Source organism: Vipera berus (assembly GCF_964194415.1).
Source record: "Vipera berus genome assembly, chromosome: 3".
Taxonomy (NCBI): domain Eukaryota; kingdom Metazoa; phylum Chordata; class Lepidosauria; order Squamata; family Viperidae; genus Vipera; species Vipera berus.
The window spans coordinates 116,061,228-116,082,866 of NC_138204.1; the positions used below are offsets into that span (position 1 = coordinate 116,061,228).

The 21,639-nt window shown below is 37.0% G+C and overlaps 1 protein-coding gene across 1 annotated transcript in view; it reads left to right on the forward strand.

The window, feature by feature from the left end:
- Positions 1 to 323: 323 nt before the first annotated feature.
- LOC308666643 (P-selectin-like) overlaps positions 324 to 21,639 on the forward strand; it is a gene marked incomplete at both ends in the record, with an annotated part of 31,550 nt that continues 10,234 nt past the window's right edge. The window contains 13 exons of the mRNA XM_081325537.1: positions 324 to 345; positions 1,299 to 1,685; positions 2,354 to 2,461; positions 2,573 to 2,758; positions 3,863 to 4,048; positions 4,296 to 4,481; positions 5,151 to 5,336; positions 5,451 to 5,636; positions 5,948 to 6,133; positions 8,831 to 9,016; positions 9,685 to 9,870; positions 9,985 to 10,170; positions 10,808 to 10,918. Coding sequence (XP_081181663.1) covers positions 324 to 345; positions 1,299 to 1,685; positions 2,354 to 2,461; positions 2,573 to 2,758; positions 3,863 to 4,048; positions 4,296 to 4,481; positions 5,151 to 5,336; positions 5,451 to 5,636; positions 5,948 to 6,133; positions 8,831 to 9,016; positions 9,685 to 9,870; positions 9,985 to 10,170; positions 10,808 to 10,918 — 2,302 coding nt within the window. The remainder of the gene's footprint in view (positions 346 to 1,298; positions 1,686 to 2,353; positions 2,462 to 2,572; positions 2,759 to 3,862; positions 4,049 to 4,295; positions 4,482 to 5,150; positions 5,337 to 5,450; positions 5,637 to 5,947; positions 6,134 to 8,830; positions 9,017 to 9,684; positions 9,871 to 9,984; positions 10,171 to 10,807; positions 10,919 to 21,639) is intronic.

Consider the following 21,639-nt stretch of genomic DNA (forward strand, 5'->3'; position numbering starts at 1 on the left):
TTTTCTCCTAAAACTTGGAATTGCAATTCTCAGAATTCCCAGGCAGCATGCCTAATTACCATTCAATATAACTAAATGCCAATAGTTGGGAAATGTCACTTCAATGTGTTTGGAAGGTAGATTAAGGGGTAAATTATTTTAACACTATACTTAAAAAAATATGCATGCAGAATATGTTTCCTCCAGTTCAACATTTTTCAAGCTCCAGTTTGTATTTACAACATTCAAATGTTTCAAATAGATTCAGTCTAGCTCTCTTGAAAACGATCCTGTAATCCTGTAATCTCACTGAGTAATCGGTTGCCGATAACTGGGTGAGGAAAATGAGAGGGAAAGAGTTTGAAGGTCAGAAGGCTGATGAGGTTTAACTGCTACTTTTGTTTGGATTTCACGTTTAATACTGTATGTGAATTGTATGATTTTATTTATACTTGAGAGAACCGATACTTCTTTTATCAATTTACAACAGTCTACTATTTTATTTTTATTTTGTTATCCAGACACTGCAGCACTACCAACAAGAATAAAGAGAGGATTTTAAGATTGTTTCTGCTGTGATGAATACCTTTTATTTTCTCTCCATTATTTGCTTTGGTAAGTGAGTGTTTCAAACCTTAGGAGCCTTCCTGGAAACAACATTTCTTACCGTGGGTTTCTTTTAACTGAAACAGGAATCTTATTTTATACTTTTTAAAAATTACACTAATAATACAAACTAAAAAATATTTTGGCTAAAAACAGACAGCAAACCAATGTCGAAAGTATAGGATATTTTGTGTATTTTATGTTTGTGTGAGGGTGAGTGGTATCAAAAATCTACTAAATTCTGCTTAATGATGTTCTCTCATAGTAGTTTCTAAACTGTCTGAAAAGTTATCATCAGATTCATTTTTCTCTTTTTTATTATTCTGAAAACTCAAGACTCATTCCTGTCTATTTCCTTTTCCCATCTTTTCTAGATCCCTTGTTATATTTTATCTACTTTCTTTTTATTCTATTTTTTTTAATCAAGTCCTTTGTTTCCACTAAAAAAAACTTTAAGTTCCATTCCATATTAGAAGCCCATTCTAGGCATATGCTAGTTTTATGCTCTCTTCCTTCTCCATCCAATTCATAAGAAGGCATAGTTATCTCTCATCTGTATTTTAAACCAAAACCATTCCTCTTTCCATAGCTATCCTCTCTACCTTTATTTCTGTTTTCTTTTAGCATGAACTACATTTCTGGTCTCCGGGGCTTATGTTTAGCTCAGATAGCTAAATTCTAATACAGCAATTTGTTGTTATCTCTTGTTTTAGGACTTTTATTATTTAAGGATAGCAATGGCTGGACATACCATGCGTCAGAGACAAACATGAATTATATCAATGCAGAGAAATGGTGTAAAACCCATTTCACAAATCTGGTTGCTATTCAGAATAAAGAGGAAATTGACTACTTAAATGCAACGTTTCCTAGGAATTCAAATTATTACTGGATTGGTATCCGAAAAATTGAGAATGAATGGAGGTGGATTGGAACAAACAAGCCACTGACTGAAGAAGCTAAAAACTGGGCTGAAGGTGAACCAAACAACGTAAAAAAGAATGAGGACTGTGTTGAGATCTATATAAAACGAACAAAAGATTCAGGAAAGTGGAATGATGAACCGTGTTATAAAACTAAAAGAGCTTTGTGCTATACTGGTATGGACTGATATCACTTTGATTACTGTTTATACTGTTTTCAGTAGGAAAAGTACATATTTATTTTTAGGACTGTTGTAAATATTGAAAAATAAGAGGTTAGATTCGGATTGAATCATTCTTGATGTAAATCAATAATACGTCTCAATGGAATTCTGTAAGAATGTATTTGGAGTAATTTCATTGTATGGATTCTGCTTCTAATATTCCAAAGAGTTATAGTAATATTTTTTTAAAATGTCAGATGTGATAATTGTTGGTGGCTATAATTTGGAAGTCCAATGAAATTAACATTGGATGTATGAAGTGCAAAGATATGGGGTTAATATGAAAGTAATTGTGGAAACAGTTTTGCTTAAAAGCAAGAAATTGGAAAAAAATCTCTGTGATTTATGTAAATGGCTGTTTCTGTCCTAGTTTTTTGTTTTTTTATTGTGGAAAATGTTTCCACTGAAATTTATACAACACAGCAGACAGCTTTGAAAAAGAAAAAAAGAGCACCCAAAGGACAAAAAGCCAAAAGAAAAAATGAATCTTCAAGATAGAAACATAGTTTTTTTTCTCTTTCCTTCTTAAAGGGAAATATCTTATTCTACTATTGTGTTATAATAGCCACAATATCACTACTGTAACGTTTTAAAAATATAATCTGCTTAATTTTCTTGCAGCCTCTTGTAGTCCAAATTCCTGCAGTGGTCGTGGGGACTGTATAGAAACAATTAACAATTACATCTGCCACTGTAACAAAGGTTTCTATGGACGTGACTGTGAACATGGTATGATTAATTAGTCATTTAGTTAGTTCAAACTTATTGTGATTTCCAGTTCTGTTCATTTGTTCCACTTTGATAGAAATGCCTTATCCAAACTCTTCTGTACTCTTGTAGTAATTACTTGCGATCAACTGGAAGACCCAGATCAAGGTATCTTTACATGCAAACATCCAATACAGGATTTTGGCTTTAACTCTTCTTGTGATGTTCAATGCAAGGAAGGTTACAAACCAACTGAGATGGAATCAATAACATGTACCAGTTCTGGAAAATGGTCTGCACCCTCTCCATCCTGTAAAGGTATGCACATTTGACTGCTGAAACCAAATGAAAACGAAAGAGAATTGTCTAAGTCTGTGTTGTTGAACTAGAAACATTTTATTCAATTGTCAAAAAAGAACACCTTGTGCTACCTTCAGTTGAAATCATGAGTGTGTCTCAAGACACTCTGAACCATCCTCTAAGTCATCAAATGTGGATTTTATTTTGCCAATACACTGAAGTTTTAAAATAGCTTCAGTTTAGCAAAAATAAAACTTTGGGGAAAGTAAGTTAGAGAACAGACACTACCTTGACTCTTTCCCAAAGACTAAGCATTTTCATTGTTGAGACAGTCTGCTGGAAAATAGAATAGGAAAGCAAAGAGAATTGAGTATTTTTGGAAAAGGCATCACTGATTAACTGAAGAAAAGCAAGCATACAAAAGTATTCTATGCTGAAAATTTGTTATTCAGTTATTTCTGTTAGTTTGTTATTTGTGTTGGTCAGGTTGGAAAGATTATCACATTAAATTGCCAGAGGAATCTACGAATGTAAATTACATTCTATTCTACATTCCATTATCTGTCACTTATTACAGTCCCTACTTACAACGACAATTGACTCTAAAATTTCTGTTGCTGAGAAAGACTGATGTTAAGTGACTTTTGCCCTATTTCACAACCTTTGTTGCCACAATTGTTAAGTGAATCACTGCAGTTATTACGTTAGTAACACAGCTGTTAAATGAATATGGCTTTCCCCATTGACTTTGCTCATAAGAAGGTGGCAAAAGGTGACCACATGATCCCAGGATATTGCAACCATCATAAATACATGCCATTTGCCAGGCCTCCAAATTTTGATCACGTGACCATGGGGATGCTGCAAAGGTCGTAAGTGTGAAAAACAGTCATAAGTCACTTTTTTCAGTGGTGTTGTAACTTTAAACAGTCACTGAACAAATGGTTGTAAATTTAGGACTTCCTGTGTAGACATTGTTATGGCAACAAATGATAAATAGTGAAACACAATTTTTGTAAGTATTCTGATGAAGAATTCACAGCTTTAGTTTGTCTTCAGCCAATAGGCATCTTGTTGACTAAGGAAGATGCCTAATCTAATGGAATACAATTCTGTCCTTAGTTGTGGAATGTCGTCCACTACAGAGGCCTGTGCATGGTTTATTCAACTGCTCCAACCCTTCTGGAAATTATGCCTGGAATTCATCTTGCAATTTTTCTTGCGAAGAAGGTTTCGTTTTGAAAGGCCCCGATATGCTTCAGTGTGAAGCATCAGGCAAATGGGATGGACAGGAGCCAACATGTGAAGGTGAAGGTTTTATTTTGTTGCCTTACTTGGACTCACAAAGAGTTGCTGTTTGTCTATATTCTGTTCTTTGACCATATATGGGATGATTTACAGCACGATCTCACCACCAACCTTCCCCCCTTCCCTCCCCCCCCCGGACTTCCCAAAACAGAATATTTTGGTGTTTTGTATTTTAACTTTCTTTGAATAAACTATTTTTTTTCATACAAAAAAAGTAAATTGTTGCATGGGCTGTGTTTAATTCCAGCAGTAAAATGTGTAGCAGTGCAGCCTCCTGAGATGGGAATAGCCAAACATTCTTCAGACGACACAAATCCAAATTTTAAGTCAGTCTATGAATTTACCTGCACGGAGGGTTACATGCTGAAAGGATTATCCCGCATCCATTGTTCATCAAGTGGTGAATGGTCTGGTCCAGTTCCTAAATGTGAAGGTAAACTTTGAAAGCATTGAGAAATTGCCATTTATCGCCTCCATACATTTGCTGAAGTTAGGAAATACATAGGAAACTATGCAATATCAAGCAGCATTGTATAATTTCTTTGATTCAGGTTGAGTCTATAAAACAATGAATGCATATGGAAAATGTTTATAAAGAATCAGAATCTTTGAATTTTGTCCCCGGTTTTAAGAAAGAAAGTGCAAATAAGTTATAGAAAATATTTCAAGAGTTATATTTTCAGCATGGAGAAAAGGATTGTACAGTTTAAACTAGACTAGTCCCTTTGACTCCACTGAAAGAACATCCCTTAGATTATTCTGAATTTCAATGCACTGTCAAAAAAAGGAGAGTGAATTTTAAGACATTTTTATTGGGAATGTATCCCCAAATCTAAAACAAGAATGGAAATCTTGTTGAAATATAATTTATATGGGCTGGAGTAAACACAAATGAATTATTTGTTATAGAGAAAAAATCATGGAGATTGGTAGTAGACTTTGAAACAGAAAATAAACAAATAATTGGGAGAAGAGATCAGGAGTTTAAATGGAACCTCAGTACTATAATAAGAAATTCACAGCTTTAGTTTGTCTTCAGCCAATAGGCATCTTGTTGACTAAGGAAGATGCCTAATCTCATGGAATACAATTCTGTCTTTAGTTGTGGAATGTGGTGCACTACAGAGGCCTGTGCATGGTTTATTCAACTGCTCCAACCCTTCTGGAAATTATGCCTGGAATTCATCTTGCAATTTTTCTTGCGAAGAAGGTTTCGTTTTGAAAGGCCCCGATATGCTTCAGTGTGGAGCATCAGGCAAATGGGATGGACAGGAGCCAACATGTGAAGGTGAAGGTTTTATCTTGTTGCCTTACTTGCACTCACAAAGAGTTGCTGTTTTTCTATGTTCTGTTCTTTGACCATATATGGGATGATTTACAGCACGATCTGCCTCTATTTCAGTGGTGAAATGTCAAGCCATACCTCAGTCAGAAGGAAGCCTTATGAATTGTTCCCATCATGATACAGAACTGAAATATAAGTCAATGTGTGATTTTGCTTGTGCAAAGGGTTACACTTTAAGAGGATCACCCCAGATTCAGTGCTCATCAGACGGACACTGGAGTCAGCCAATTCCTGTTTGTGAAGGTAAGAGACAGACATCAGACTATCCAGTAATATATTTTGGTTACCGGTGCTACATGCCTATCAGGATTCATTTTTCATACTTATCGTAGTGACAGGGATTTTACTAGAATTTTATAAAATAAGAATCTTTATGAAGTATAAATATAATATTTGAAATTGAAGCATGACTACATCAAAGTCAATAAACCCTAACCCTTTCCCACTTATACAATATTAACCTCCAAACTCATCATTTTGATGTATAATTACGATATATGAATATATGTATACCATATGAAAATATAACAGGCCATATTTTTAAATTTTTACAGCTGTGCATTGCAGTGAACTACAGCCTCCAGCTAATGGCTCCATGAACTGCTCTGATCCCTCTGGAAACTCTGCCTGGAATTCAACCTGCAAGTTTGCTTGTGAAGAAGGATTTAAACTTAATGGATCCAGTGAACTCCAGTGTGATGCTTCTGGACACTGGGATGCATCAGAGCCAGAATGTGAAGGTACCTTCTTTTCTTAGTTCCTAGTATTGTTTTCCTACCGGATGTATTTTTTAATGGCCCATTTATCCTCAAACTAAATTGTTGTGTAAGTTTCCTCCACAAGATGTGTGCTGAGGAGCAAGGGGCTTTCTTTCTCTTACTCAGGATCTACTGCGTTTGCTGCCAGACCTGGTTCTTTGGCAGTCTTGTCTCTTGGATTTGAAAGAGAGTATTTAGGGGACGCGGTGGCTCAGTGGGTTAGGACGCTGAGCTTGTCGATCAGATGGTCGGCAGTTTGGCGGGTCGAATCCCGAGCGCCGCGTAACAGAGTGAGCGCCTGTTACTCGTCCCAGCTTCTGCCAACCTAGCAGTTCGAAAGCACGTAAAAATGCAAGTAGAAAAATAGGGACCACTACGGTGGGTAGGTAACAGCGTTCCGTGCACCTTTGGCGTCTAGTCATGCCGGCCACATGACCACAGAGACGTCCTCGGACAAGCGCTGGCTCTTCGGCTTTGAAACAGAGATGAGCACTGGCCCCTAGAGTCGGAAACGACTAGCACTCATGTGCGGGGGAAGCTTTACCTTTACCTATTTAGGAATGACCCAAGATGACTTTTGGATGGCTGTGGATCTGCTCAGGAAGGGAATCTTGAGGACTGCAGCTCCTTGTGGGAGCAGTTGAAAAATCGATGGGCATTTACCTCTCTTCCTACCAGAAGAAATTGTAAACATGCCTGTGATTTTTAAGTTCACTTTTTTGTTTTTGTTATTTAAAAATCAATTGGTTGGCTGAATGCTGATTTTTTCTGTTTTCTTTTTTGCTTGGTTTCTTCGAATTATTGGATTGCTTTTATCCATTTTTGCTTTCCAAAATGAAACACAGCACATGACTTTTGATTTGTATTTCATTAACCTGCAAAAACTTTTTGGATCAATATAGTCAGAAAATATCTTCTCTGTCTTCTTTGCTTCCTCCCTGCTTTGAGCAACAACATATTGGATTACAGAGAGAAGGAGGAAGCTGACACCCAAGGGGGGGGGGAAACAGTGCCTGGCTAGCAACATGCAGTCTTTAACTGATTTTTTTCCCCTAAAACGTTGGTTGAACTTATAAAGTCTGTGCAAAACATTGTAAAAAAAAACCCTCCAGACATTAAATACTTTAAACCTACGAGAAGAACTTGTTTTCAAAGTAGCAGATTCAATGGGAAGAAATATAGACACAGAAATAACACAGATGGTGCAGAACATTGAGAAGAAATGTGATTGGCCAGCTTTATAGTGGCCAGGAAGAAATATAGACTCAGAATACGGCCAACTCCACACAGCTTACAGAAGTGTAACACTGTGCTTTTATATAATAGCAGAGAACAGTGTTAATGGGTTTTGAAAGAGGAAAGAGTGGAAAATGGAGTTAATACAACTGATTGAGGAATGATTTTATCTGGGTTTTTTGGGCAAGATAGATTGGCTTTAGAGATTAGACTTATGGTGAATGATCAACAGTTGAAAAGAGATGGTATAAAGAAACAAATGCGCATATTTGATCCAGGACCAATTAGGGTTAATATTTGGGATGATTTGGGATTTTTTTTTAATTGAAAAGTTTTACAAAGTTTTAGTGAAAAAAAAACCCCCTCCCCACCAACCCTCCCCCCTTCCCTCCCCCCGCCCCGGACTTCCCAAAGCAGAATACAGGGTATTACATATAGCAATCTTAAGCAAACATATGCTAAATATCTAATACAACGTTAACAAACCTTCTACCCTTTAACTCCCTTATAACAAAACTAAAATAATTATAATAACACTTCTATAATTATTAAAAATTATTCATATGCTATTTGAAACTTTCTAGTCCCATATTTGTTTTGAATATAATCAATCCATCTTTTCCATTCCAAAATATATTTTTCTTGTCTTTCAAATATACTGAAACTTTTGCCATTTCAGCTACTCCCATTACTTTAAGTATCCATTGTTCTACTGTAGGTAAATCTTCTTTCTTCCAATATTGCGCCACCAACAATCTGGCTGCCGTTATTAAATGTAACATTAATTCAGTTTCTATAACAGTACGATCTGGAATAATCCCCAATAAAAGTAACTGCAGGGTAAATCTTATTTTTTTTCTTAAAAACTTTCTGAAAAATCCACCATATTTTTATCCAAAAAGCTTTAACATTTTTACATGTCCACCATATATGATAATAAGTTGCTTCTTCATTACCACATGATTTGGGATTGAAGCCATGGTAAATTTTCTACAAGTTGATTATAATAATAGTTTGCTAACAGAGCATTTTGGAATTTCAATCTTGTCTTCTCTTATTATTATTCACAATTTTATTACTTTTATATATTTGTAATTATTGCCTTTTCTGGTAACTATTTTGTTATTAATATAGTTTATAGATGACAGGATAACAACTTGTAAGTAGATTTAGTTGTTTAACAGTTTAAAATTCTTTTGGCCTGTTTCACAGTGGGTGGGAAACTAACATTGCTGTATTATATTAATCAGCATTCAGTTAGGGAGGAGGTTATGTCTATATGTCTTAATATTCTTTTTTCTTTTTAGTTTTTTTTGTTATGTTTTTTAATTCTCTCGTCCTGTTTTGAATTTTTTGGTGTTTTGTATTTTAACTTTCTTTGAATAAACTAAAAATTTTCATACAAAAAAAGTAAATTGTTGCATGGGCTGTGTTTAATTCCAGCAGTGAAATGTGTAGCAGTGCAGCCTCCTGAGATGGGAATAGCCAAACATTCTTCAGACGACACAAATCCAAATTTTAAGTCAGTCTATGAATTTACCTGCATGGAGGGTTACATGCTGAAAGGATTATCCCGTATCCATTGTTCATCACGTGGTGAATGGTCTGGTCCAGTTCCTAAATGTGAAGGTAAACTTTAAAAGCATTGAGAAATTGCTATTTGTCGCCTCCATACATTTGCTGAAGTTAGGAAATACATATGAAACTATGCAATATCAAGCAGCATTGTATAATTTCTTTGATTCAGGTTGAGTCTATAAAACAATGAATGCATATGGAAAATATTTATAAAGAATCAGAATCTTTGAATTTTGTCCCCAGTTTTAAGAAAGAAAGTGCAAATAAGTTATAGAAAATATTTCAAGAGTTATATTTTCAGCATGGAGAAAAGGATTGTACAGTTTAAACTAGACTAGTCCCTTTGACTCCACTGAAAGAACATCCCTTAGATTATTCTGAATTTCAATGCACTGTCAAAAAAGGAGAGTGAATTTTAAGACATTTTTATTGGGAATGTATCCCCAAATCTAAAACAAGAATGGAAATCTTGTTGAAATATAATTTATATGGGCTGGAGTAAAGACAAATGAATTATTTGTTATAGAGAAAAAATCATGGAGATTGGTAGTAGACTTTGAAACAGAAAATAAACAAATAATTGGGAGAAGAGATCAGGAGTTTAAATGGAACCTCAGTACTATAATAAGAAATTCACAGCTTTAGTTTGTCTTCAGCCAATAGGCATCTTGTTGACTAAGGAAGATGCCTAATCTCATGGAATACAATTCTGTCTTTAGTTGTGGAATGTGGTGCACTACAGAGGCCTGTGCATGGTTTATTCAACTGCTCCAACCCTTCTGGAAATTATGCCTGGAATTCATCTTGCAATTTTTCTTGCGAAGAAGGTTTCGTTTTGAAAGGCCCCCATATGCTTCAGTGTGGAGCATCAGGCAAATGGGATGGACAGGAGCCAACATGTGAAGGTGAAGGTTTTATCTTGTTGCCTTACTTGCACTCACAAAGAGTTGCTGTTTTTCTATGTTCTGTTCTTTGACCATATATGGGATGATTTACAGCACGATCTGCCTCTATTTCAGTGGTGAAATGTCAAGCCGTACCTCAGTCAGAAGGAAGCCTTATGAATTGTTCCCATCATGATACAGAACTGAAATATAAGTCAACGTGTGATTTTGCTTGTGGAAAGGGTTACACTTTAAGAGGATCACCCCAGATTCAGTGCTCATCAGACGGACACTGGAGTCAGCCAATTCCTGTTTGTGAAGGTAAGAGACAGAGATCGGACTATCCAGTAATATATTTTGGTTACCGGTGCTACATGCATACCAGGATTCATTTTTCATACATCATAGTGACAGGGATTTTACTAGAATTTCATGAAATAAGCATCTTTATGATGTGTAAATATTATATTTGTAATTTCTAATACTTTGAGGCAGAACTACCGGTACATCAAATTCATAGACTCATAGGAATAGTTGGGGGGAAATTCAGGAGTTTAAATGCATGCATTTGGGGCCTTAAGCATCTGAAAATTCTAAGGTGGCCATTTTGCTTTGTAAATCCTCACCAAAATGCAAAATGCAAGTCAAAGCCCCAGTTTTTCATAACAATTACTTTGGTCTGGCTTATTTTTGCACTCATGCTCCAAAGGAAGATACATGAATTTTGAAAAATCAACCTCATACAATAAATAGGAAGTGATGCTAGAATAATATATAGTATTTTTTTTTCTTCCGCTCAATCATGTCCAGTTCTCAGATAATGCCTGTAGAAGTCCCTGTAATTTTCTTGGCAAGGTTTTTCATAAGTGGGTTGCCATTGCTGTCTAGAACAACAAATTCAAAGCCAATAGAACAGATTTTTATACTCTTCTAATTTATTCCAATTTTCCAATTTTAGCTTTTCCAGCGCTTGGGAAATTCTTAGCAATTCCTATATCAGTCACTGGGCTTTCGGCCCTATCAGTGATATCGTTCGTTATCTGGGTCCAAAAGCGTCTTCAAAGAAAAAGTAAGACATTTTTACAATCTGCTGTTTTAAAGTAATACCCAACTGTACTGTGTAGAAATAGCCAAATTACAAGGTAAATCTATCAGCCTAATCTCCCTCACAAACTTGTAGGAAGCAGGACTATAAGCTATATTCATCATCTTGAGCATTTGTGTGTGTGGGAGGATAAAAGTGAGATAAATCTTTTTGTCTGAATGCACATACCAAGAGCAAAAAATATGTATTAAAATGTCTGTTTTAAACAGATTCAAATAATATAGATTGTTAACAGTGTACATGAAATTGTAGCAAGCATTGGAAGGTTTGAATTTCACATTCATGACTGCTGCAGTCCCAGTAATTTCTCCTGGGCTATTATCTGGTTTTTTTTTAAAGAAATCCCTATATTAAATATAAATTAAATTAGTAACATTTAACTCTATGAACAAGTGTTATGGGAATGGACTTTCACTTTGATAACAGATGAGAGCAAGATTAACTTAAAAAGCAACTTATGAGAATCTTTTGATACATATTCTTATACATACAGACTTATAGAATGATTTCTATTCTTTGTATGTATATAAGTTGATTCTTTACAAAATGAAGAAGATAATCCAGATATGTTTATATTAGCAATTGCTAAAAAATGGGTAAAAAAATTAAAAAATCTTACCTTACTATTTCTTTTTCTTTTTCTTTCCTTCTGTTTCTTCATTGCCCTTCCCTCTTGCAGAAAAATCATTCACTCTTACAAGGTATGTTCTTTTTCCAGATTCTTGAAGAATCCAATGCAATTTTTGGCTGTTAGTATATTGTTTTGGGACCCAGTAATTTACATTATTTTTCCTGTGTTTTTTTGATCACAGTTTCGAGCCTTGATTCAGAAGGTAGTTTCCAGCCTCAAATCATTTAATCAAGTAAGTTGTGAAGAAAGCTACTGTTTATTGCTTTTAATAGTGCATAGAATGGTGGGTGGGTGGGTGGAGGCCAAGAACACAGTTTAGTAGGAGAGTGCTACTCAGGGCTTTTTTTCTCATAGAACGCTCAGAACGGAGTTCCGGCACCTTTTTTGGATGGAACCTTGTAGGGTAGGCAAGGTGGGTTGTATGACATGTGTGAGTTCCGGCACCTTTTTCTTTTACAAAAAAAGCACTAGTGCTACTCCATAATGTGAAAATAGCCAAGGGCATATGCTAACGTTTCTAGTAAGGAATAGTATTAGGTTATAGGACTGGGGAAGAAAAGAACTTTCCCTGAAGCCTGGAGAAATACTGGTTGCCAAACTATGTATGTATTTTATGTTAAATTACATGTTCCGATAAAAAGCTGAACATTTTTTTTATAATGCTTAAAGTTTTTACTTCATGGCTGGGTATTGATTTATGAAAAAAATTATATATTTTTCCCATCAAGCGACAAAGCTGACTAAGAAAATATTATAGTATTTAAGACACATTTAAGATTTATATCTTGAACCTTTATAAAAATCATCTGGGGCTTCTTTCAATGTTCCATGGGATAAATTTTTCCATCTTCACCCAGTAGATGATATTAAACTGGGATACAATTGGCTGGTCTATTCCATATATGATGCTTTTTAAAATGGATTCATACAATTTTAGATTCCATTTAATCTAAACTTCTGATAATCCAATCCAACTTTTCCAGGAGTGCAAGTAGTCCTTTCTTGGTGAGCACAATTGGGATAGCAACAACTTTGTTGCTAAGTGATGCGATCACTAAAGAAAATATCAAGGGAACATGACAGATGTTACTTCCCATTTGGTTGTTAAGTGAGTCACCACAGGTCATTAAGGAGACTTCACATAACTACGACTTCTGATTTTACTGCCAAATTTTCTTGTGTATATTATTACAGTACTTTCAAGTTTCACAAACTTTCATTATAGTATTTTCATTGTTGCTTTGTGTTCCTTTTGATGTTTGGATTTTTAGGGGAAGTATGTACATTAAGATTATACAAAAGTGAGGTGTGGTGGCAAAAAGCTTAGGAATCCCTGCTCTGGAGGAAAAGATAAACAATAGCTAATTTATTAATCATTCCAATAATTTGCCTAATATTACAGAGTTTCTATGCAGATTTCAAACTGAGCTAAAATATTAAAAACAGTGGAAGGGAAAAAATGAGAAAATACTTTAATAAATAGTACAGGAAAATATACAATAAAAATATTACCAGAATCCCTGGTAATTGTCTGAGTGTTAAAATAACATCATAATAACTTGTGGCACAAATTCATATGAGCTTAATCATACAGAAGGGTTTTTTGTCCCAGAAAGAAACATCCAGAAACAGATGCTTTAAATAGTGAGGTTGGAAATTGACCTAAAGTGAGGTCCATAATAGTCTGCAGCTAAGAATAATTTCACATTATTATGTCAAATAATATTGTGTCACACTAGCCACAGAAATATTTGGATTAAAAAATATACAAAGTTTCTCCTGAGTTCAACTTTTATAAACACTAAATAAAATATTGTTATAGCCATAGGATTTTGATTTATTCTCATCAATATTTGGAGTACCTAAGCAAAAAAGTTGAAAGGAGGCACATCCAACACTATTACATTTTATTATTTTCAGCCAGTAAACCTGGACGTCTCTGAAATGATACCCAGCCACTCCATGGATTGAGATAAGTCACCTTTGGAGAAGCTTTTCCGAAAGGGATAAGGGGAGATTCCTTGAGGACAATGACTTGAGAAGAAGCAAACTGTCCCACCACAACAATCCTGTTCCAATGCTGGCAACGTATCAAGGAAGAATAGAAGCCATCCAAGGGCATGGAATATGTTCCAGCCTTGTGCCCAGTCCACCTGAGGGTATATTGTATCCTTGGATAGTTAGGCTCTGGTAGCTGCCTTCCATTTCTGTAAATCTAGAACAAAGATGATGGCAATTTATTCTCTCTTTTATAAATGATACTTTTGACATATTGAAAACGGTTAAAGGTGTATGTAGTAGAAAGTGGCAAGAAAAGGTGACAAGCCTCAGGGAGAAAGCAGAACTATTCAACCCGGTTTTTTGCATCCGTATTTACACAAAGGAAAAAACAGTCCAACCTATCAAAAACAGTACCGTAAAAAACAGATTAGAAACACAAGTTAAGATAGGCAAGAAAATGATAAGTGAACACCTGTCCACCCTAGATGAGTTCAAATCACCAGGACCAGATGGACTACACCTCAAGGTTCTGAAGGAACTGGCAGATGTGATCTCAGAACCACTGAACTATATCTTTCAAAGATCCTGGAGCACTGGGGAACTACCAGAGGACTGGAAAAGAGCTGAGGTAGTTCCCATCTTCAAAAAAGGAAAATAAATGGATCCAGGAAATGACAGACCTATCAGCCTGACCTCAATACCTGGGAAGATCTTGGAAAAGATAATCAAGCAATAAATCAGCTAACACCTAGAGGCAAACAAAGTCATTACCAAAAGCCAACATGGGTTTGTCAAAAACAGATCATGCCAGACCCGCCTCCCCCCGTGGCCCCCTCCTCACCAGCAGCCCCCCTGGAGGAGACTCGCCCCTGAGCACAGCTCATGCAGAGCAGCGCAGCCAAGGACATGGCAGCTGGGCAGCGAGGACAAGACTCCACCCTCGCACTCTGTTGTGTGCAGTTGATGCTGCAGGGTGTGGGTGGAGGGTGTGGCCACCATGGTGCTATTAGGCCACCTGGACAATCTGTGGTAGGCCGTGAAGGCAGTGAGTGGCCCTGCAGGTGGGCAGGGGTGGGGGGCGGGGCGGGAAGGGTAGGGCAAAGTGGGGGGTTTGGGCACTCAGTTTCTAAAAGGTTCGCCATCACTGGTATATCTTGAAATAAATCAACTTTTAAAATGTTTCATCCCTATGGGATTTAGTACTGTATTATCTAACTTACGGATAGTATTTATTTATTGGACAATTGTATGCAATTTTGTGTGAATCAAAGATGACTAAATCTGTTTTGGAAGCAAAGTATAAATGAAACAATCCTAAAAATAATCCTCCAAAATAAACCCAGAACTATCTCTTTTTTTTAAAAAAATGGAAATTTGTTTGAAAGTATTTATACATCATATTAAGGAATAGTTTAATAAATAACACAGAGACATCTATTAGTAATTTAGTAATTTGAATGCTCCTGAGGGATCAACACTCTCTCCTGAAAAAACCCCTGCATATCTATACTTGCAATCTAGAATTACTGTTCATTCTATAGCTCCATAAATTTGATTGTTTCAATTGTAGGAATGTATTCACACATTGCTCTTAAATCATCATATGGTTTGTTTGGCTTAACATGAAATATTAAGAAAAGATATGAATGTCTAAGCCCACAGTTCCTTATTTTTAAATAAAAGTTTATTTAAAGGAATTAAAAATGAAACATAATAAGTTTTATAATATTTGATATATAATATGTATTTAATTTATTTAAAATTAATTCCAGTGGTGTTTTATGCTTTAAATTGTAAATGTTTTGATAATAAAATCATTATAGAACTAAATAATGTTTTGTATCATTGAATCTGAATGTATTACATGGTTATAACCAACAGAGTCTTAGTTTATATCATTTTGCTGATCTGCTATAAACTCAAGTTCAAAAAGAGTGCTTTCCTCTGATTGGGGTAGGGAAAATTGAAGGCTCTTTAGTAGATGGAAACTGAACAAAGAGAGAAGCAACCTAGAATTAAGGAGAAACCTCCTGACAGTGAGGCCAATTAACCAGTGGAACAGCTTGCCATCAGAAGTTGTGGGTGCTTCATCACTGGAGATTTTTAAGAAGAGACTGGACAGTCACTTGTCTGAAATGGTATAGGTTCTCCTGCTTGAGTGGGGGGGCTGGATTAGAAGACCTCCAAGGTCCCTTCCAGCTCTATTCTATTCCCCACCTGCAATACAACACAAAAGTCAACACCCCATGTGCTAGATTATGTACTTGATTTATTAAGAAAAAAAGACAGTGTCCAATAGATGGCGCCATTTAGACATAACTATTCATTGTTAAGCCTAGTGTATTACATAATACTTTGTGAGGATAGGGTATTTAGAGGTACAGTATAAGCATCGGACATCTCAAAATTTGAAAACAGATCAGTGAGATGCCAAGCTATAGACAGTGTTTCAGGTTGTTCTTTAAAGAAACTTCTAATGAGGTATTTAGGTAGTTCTTAGACTCGCTCAGCATCCCAGTGAAAATCCGTTGATTACCTTATTTCTTTCCTTCAGACAAAGTAAAAGAAGGAAGTGATCTTTTCCCCCTGATCCTCTTATTAATTTGGGGGATTTTTCTCCAGCACAAATGTCAGGATTACAAATGGGGCTTTGCTTTGTCTGCTCACTAAAACTCCTTTGCTTGCCGCTCTAAGTGTTTTCCAATCTCTCTTTATACTTTATACTTTGACATTTTGACTATTTTGAAAAATCAGATAAAATCTGATTTTATTTTCTGATTTTCTACCTTCAAATGATACATGCATCATAAAGTAAACCTACTTGCTCCATTCACATAACTCACTAGGCTAAAATTGGTTGCTTAGCTTGCTATTAAAAAATAAAAACAGTATGAGTGAGTATATGCGTACATCTTGGTTTTCAACTATTTCTACATAGCTGTTGGAGAACTGAGCTTCTTTTAAGACGTTATCTGTTATGTATTAAGCTTTATTGCAACACCTAAAGCTGTGTATAAGAGTCACCACCAGGAGGCGTTCAACTGTAACTGTTTTGGCGGGAAGCATTTCGGCGGGAAACAGGTTCAAACCGATTGGTCGGTTGAGTACCTGGCCAGGTGCTGGTTAGGTATATAAAGAGCGCAGGTAGCCCCTATTCCTCAGTACAGTCCCTTCACCTAATAAAGAGCTGCTATGCTGTACTCTTCGTCTCGGCGTCCTTCCTGCTCTCCAGAACCCACTACACAACAATCCTAAAGCTAAAAGAAAGGATAAAGGGAGACCCAAATCTTTAATAGAAGTTGAACGTCAACCTGATAAGAATAGGGGAGGACAGATCACAAGCTGAATACAACCTATAGAAAACAAATTATCCTATAATTCATGCTATGGAAATTTGAGGTTTTAAAAATATTGATATCCTCCTCATTCAGCCAGCCAGCCAGCAATATGGAAAGTCAATGTCATCACATAGAATGCAACTTCTAGGGGCCATATAGACATGTCCATGCTATTTTCTTAGAAACAGTATGGTCATGGTTCACTGTTGCTTTCTTCTGAGAAGTTCTTTTAACTCTCCTGACAGGTTGGTCAGTCCTGGTCGTCAGCAGGTCGTCCACCAACTTCTTCTGTCCCTGCTTAGTTTTTTTGAGACAAGCCATTTTGAGACTGGTGTCGTATGGGAATGTGGGGAAGGGGCAGTGTTCTGCTTGTGGGCAGCACCAGGACAAAAAAGGGAGGACCACTTTACCCGAAGTGTAAATTACAATTTAGTTTTCAACTAATTGACTTGATACCATTTTTCTGATCGATCTCCATGGCTTTAGGAACCGTCTTCTGTCACATTCTTCGATGGAGCCGTGGAAGCAGCCCTGCTGTGGCTGGCTGTACTCTGGCAACTTGATTCCTACTTTGGAATATTTAACTGTACATCCCACCTCTGCAGAAGGTCTCTGAGTGACAACCCTATTTTTGGATGCAATAACTATAATTTCCTATACGTTAAAATTGTTGCTCATTGCTTCCCCATTGTAGATTAAGGGAAAACTATTAGACCCTTGTAAATATGTAAGTCTTTCGGAAGCAGAACTTCCATGTTGGGGAGAAGTTGGGTTATCATAGGAGGCATTTTCTTCTCACACTATAGATTATGCCTCTAAAATGTGCTACCTTCCCTATCTCCATTAAGTAGCATCCTTTCTGAAACCAATGAAACCAACTGCCTTTCCATAATTGGAAACCACAGACTGTTGCTGTAGAAATTAAAGTGAAATCTCTGAGTCTAGTCAGAAAATTTTATGAAACAAGCCAGAATTGGAAGTAGGGGTGGGATTGTTGAACTAACTTTCAAATCAACCAAGTTTCTTATTTCTTAGTTAAGCAATCAGTCTATGGACCATTCATTTGCAGAATACAAATAATGCTCACATCAAGTGTGGCATCTCTTCAGCCTCAAAGGAATTTGAATTATGAGCAAATAGCCTCTTGAACTTTTCTATCCTGTTGGTGGGTGGAGAAATTGGGGAAGAAAATGTACACAACCGTTGCCCCATTTTTGCTTGTTTGTTTCTTTCACTACCATGTCAGTACCTAGCCAATAGATGGCCCCCATAAATATTCTAGAAGGTAGATGATTATTCCTTGAAAAAGGGAAAGCAATCAAAAATTTGTTGCACACCATCCAACGTCCAATGATTTGGACAAGGGGATAGATGAGGAACTCATCAAATTCGCAGATGACACAAGCTGGCAGGAATAGCCAACACTCCAGAAGATAGGCTTAAGATACAGGAGGATCTGGACAGACTCGAACACTGGGCACTATCTAACAAAATGAAATTCAATGGTGAAAAAAGTAAGCTTCTACATTTAGGCAAGAAAAACCAAATGTACAGGTATAGTATAGGGGGTACCTTGCTCAATAGTAGCAACTGTGGGAGGGATCTCGGAGTCTTAGTGGACAATCACTTAGATATGAGCCAGCAGTGTGCTGCAGCTGCCAAAAAAGCCAACACAGTGCTAGGCTGCATTAACAGAGTGATAGAATCAAGATCACATGTACTATTAATACCACTTTACAATGCCTTGGTAAGGCCACATTTGGAATACTGCATCCAGTTTTGGTCACCATGATGTAAAAAAGATGAGACTCTAGAAAGAGTACAGAGAAGAGCAACAAAGATGATTAGAGGACTGGAGGCTAAAACATATAAGGAACGGTTGCTGGAATTGGGTATGTCTAGTTTAATGAAGAGAAGGACGAGGGGTGACATGATAGCAGTGTTCCAATATCTTAGGGGCTGCCACAAAGAAGAGGGAGTCAAGCTATTCTCCAAATTGCCTGAAGGCAGGACAAGAAGCAACAGATGGAATCTAATCAAGGAGAGAAGCAATCTAGAAGTAAGGAGAAACTTCCTGACAGTTAGAACAATTAACCAGTGGAACAACCTGCCTGCAGAAGCTGTGAACTCTGCAACATTGGAAGTTTTTAAGAAGAGACTGGACAGCCATTTGTCTGAAATGGTATAGGGTTTCCTGCCTGAGCAGGGGGTTGGGCTAGATGACCTTCAAGGTCCCTTCCAACTTTATTATTATTATTATTATTATTATTATTATTATTATTATTATTATTATTATTATTATTATTATTATTATTATTATTATTAAACAACTTTTATTCATAAAACATGAAACTCAGTCAACTGAACACTCAAATTGACTGGCCCTAATGGTTGACACGGGCTGCTGCCAGCATCCTAGGTATCAACCAGGTATCTCCTTAAAATGTAAGATGATGATGATGATGATGATGATGATGATGATGATGATGATGATGATGATGAATATATTTGGAACTCTATTTGGAAGACTATTTGGAAGAAGATTACTTTGGTACAGGGAAAGAATTAAGTGCGCACATGTAGACATGACATCTCTCACACATGGCACTTCCCCAATTCTAGAAATCATTTAAAAAACACATTTTAAAGTTTATTTTTTCCTTTCTTTTCCATGAAGGCACTGAAGCCGCAGCAGGCTTATGGTAGCTCTTTCCAGCATATCAAGTTATTTTTATTTAGCGTATACTATGCTTTTTACCTTAATATTTCAGTTGTTAGTTAATTTTAGTTAGTCATATCTCTTCTTTTTAGTTTTCGCTGGTAGAATTATGTTCTTTCCAAAACATCTGTCAGCCCTGCTCCAACTGGCTCTCTAAGAGAGAAAAACACTTGATTCCATCAGACGGTTACAAGGCTTTTTTTTTTTTACTAGAGACAACTGGATGCCACGAAAACAAGGCCAGATCTGGAGAAAACCCACAGAAACTGCTACATTGTTCCATACCCTTAGCCCTCCCTCCTTTGACCAGTTTGTCACTGCCCAATAGGATGGTAGCTGGGTGTTATGAGAACAGGACAATTAGAGAAGAAGTTCCATTCCCAGGTCCTGGGTGCCCAAAAGTCCTTGAAGTGGGCCGGATGAAATTGGTTCACACCTCTGCTTCCTGTGTCCACTGGTCTCCCTCCCCTTCCCCCCCTCCCCCTCCCTCTCAGGACTGTGGCAGCCTGCAGCACAAGTGATGAGGAGGGCAGCCTGACAGTATCTTCGTGAGAAGGAAGAAAAGCACAAACTATTTTTGGGAAATTAAAAACAAAGATTGATGCTTAATTTCAGCTATATCCTCCTCAATTGGGGGGTCACCTATCTTAAATAATCAACCGAAGCCTCTACATTTTACAGTAACTGAAGGAAGACGTAGGGTTTTAACCACCCTGCCAATCTGCCCTGTCACAAGAACAAGAGGGGAAAAAATAGACGAGGTCAATCCTCTAGTCATTTCCCTCTCATCACAAATTCAGCCTTCAGGCATGTTTCCTGGCTGTGGTTTGAAACTAGTCTTGTCTTTTCAAGTTGTCTTCAGTGCTCTTGCCCATTATAGCTGATTACTTCCTTGCAACAATTCACTGACTACTTTGTAGAAGAAGAAAGAAGGAAGCAATGGTTGTCCTAACAGAAGAAAGATGATGATGATTATTTCTTCTTCTTCTTCTTCTTCTTCTTCTTCTTCTTCTTCTTCTTCTTCTTCTTCTTCTTCTTCTTCTTCTTCTTCTTCTTCTTCTTCTTCTTCCATGTCAAACACAAGGCCCGGGGGCCGTTTCATGTGGCCCGCGAAGCCATCCTGGAAACAGTGAAGGAACGGCCCCCACTGCCTTGGCCCTGGCCCAGAGACCCTCAGATCTGTCCCACTCCTGCCTGGGCCCCCATAGGCACCCTTGATGCGAACGATGTAGAGCTGGCCACGCCCACCCAGTAGGCCATACGCACTCTAGCCACGCCCACCCGGTAGGCCACACCCACCCTGGCCATACCCACCCGGCCCCCTGAGGGCAACCGCAATGCTGATGCGGCCCTCAATGAAATTGAGTTTGACACCCCTGTTCTACTACTTCTTCTTCTTCTTCTTCTTCTTCTTCTTCTTCTTCTTCTTCTTCTTCTTCTTCTTCTTCTTCTTCTTCTTCTTCTTCTTCTTCTTCTTCTTCTTCTTCTTCTTTCTCCTCCTCCTCCTCCTCCTCCTCCTCCTCCTCTTCTTCCCCTTCTCCATCTCCTTCCCCTTCTCCTTCTGTTCAAAACCTAGCAGAAGTATGAAACCTTTTACTTCAAATGACTGAAAAGATAATGAAACATTGGAAGTCTGCACTTAATCTTTCAAAAACAGCCCTCAAGTCAATTAGAGAAAGCTATGTATATGAAAAAACGAAAATAGCAATGAAAAAAAAATGTTTTTCTTGGGGTTTGAACCAGCAATCTCTTATGTACAAAACAAAATTCTTTACTACTGTACTGTTTTAACTGCTGGGTGAAGGTCTAGACATTCTTGAAGAGCAAATAAGCTATAAGAAAGGATTTTTTATATTAAAGGTGATTGTTATGTATATATGCATATACGTACATTCGCTGCTTTACTTTGGTATTTAGTGCATAGTTTGTGTGTATATATATTTGTTCAAATGTATATCTGTATCTATATATGTATAAAAGTATCTATATATCCAAA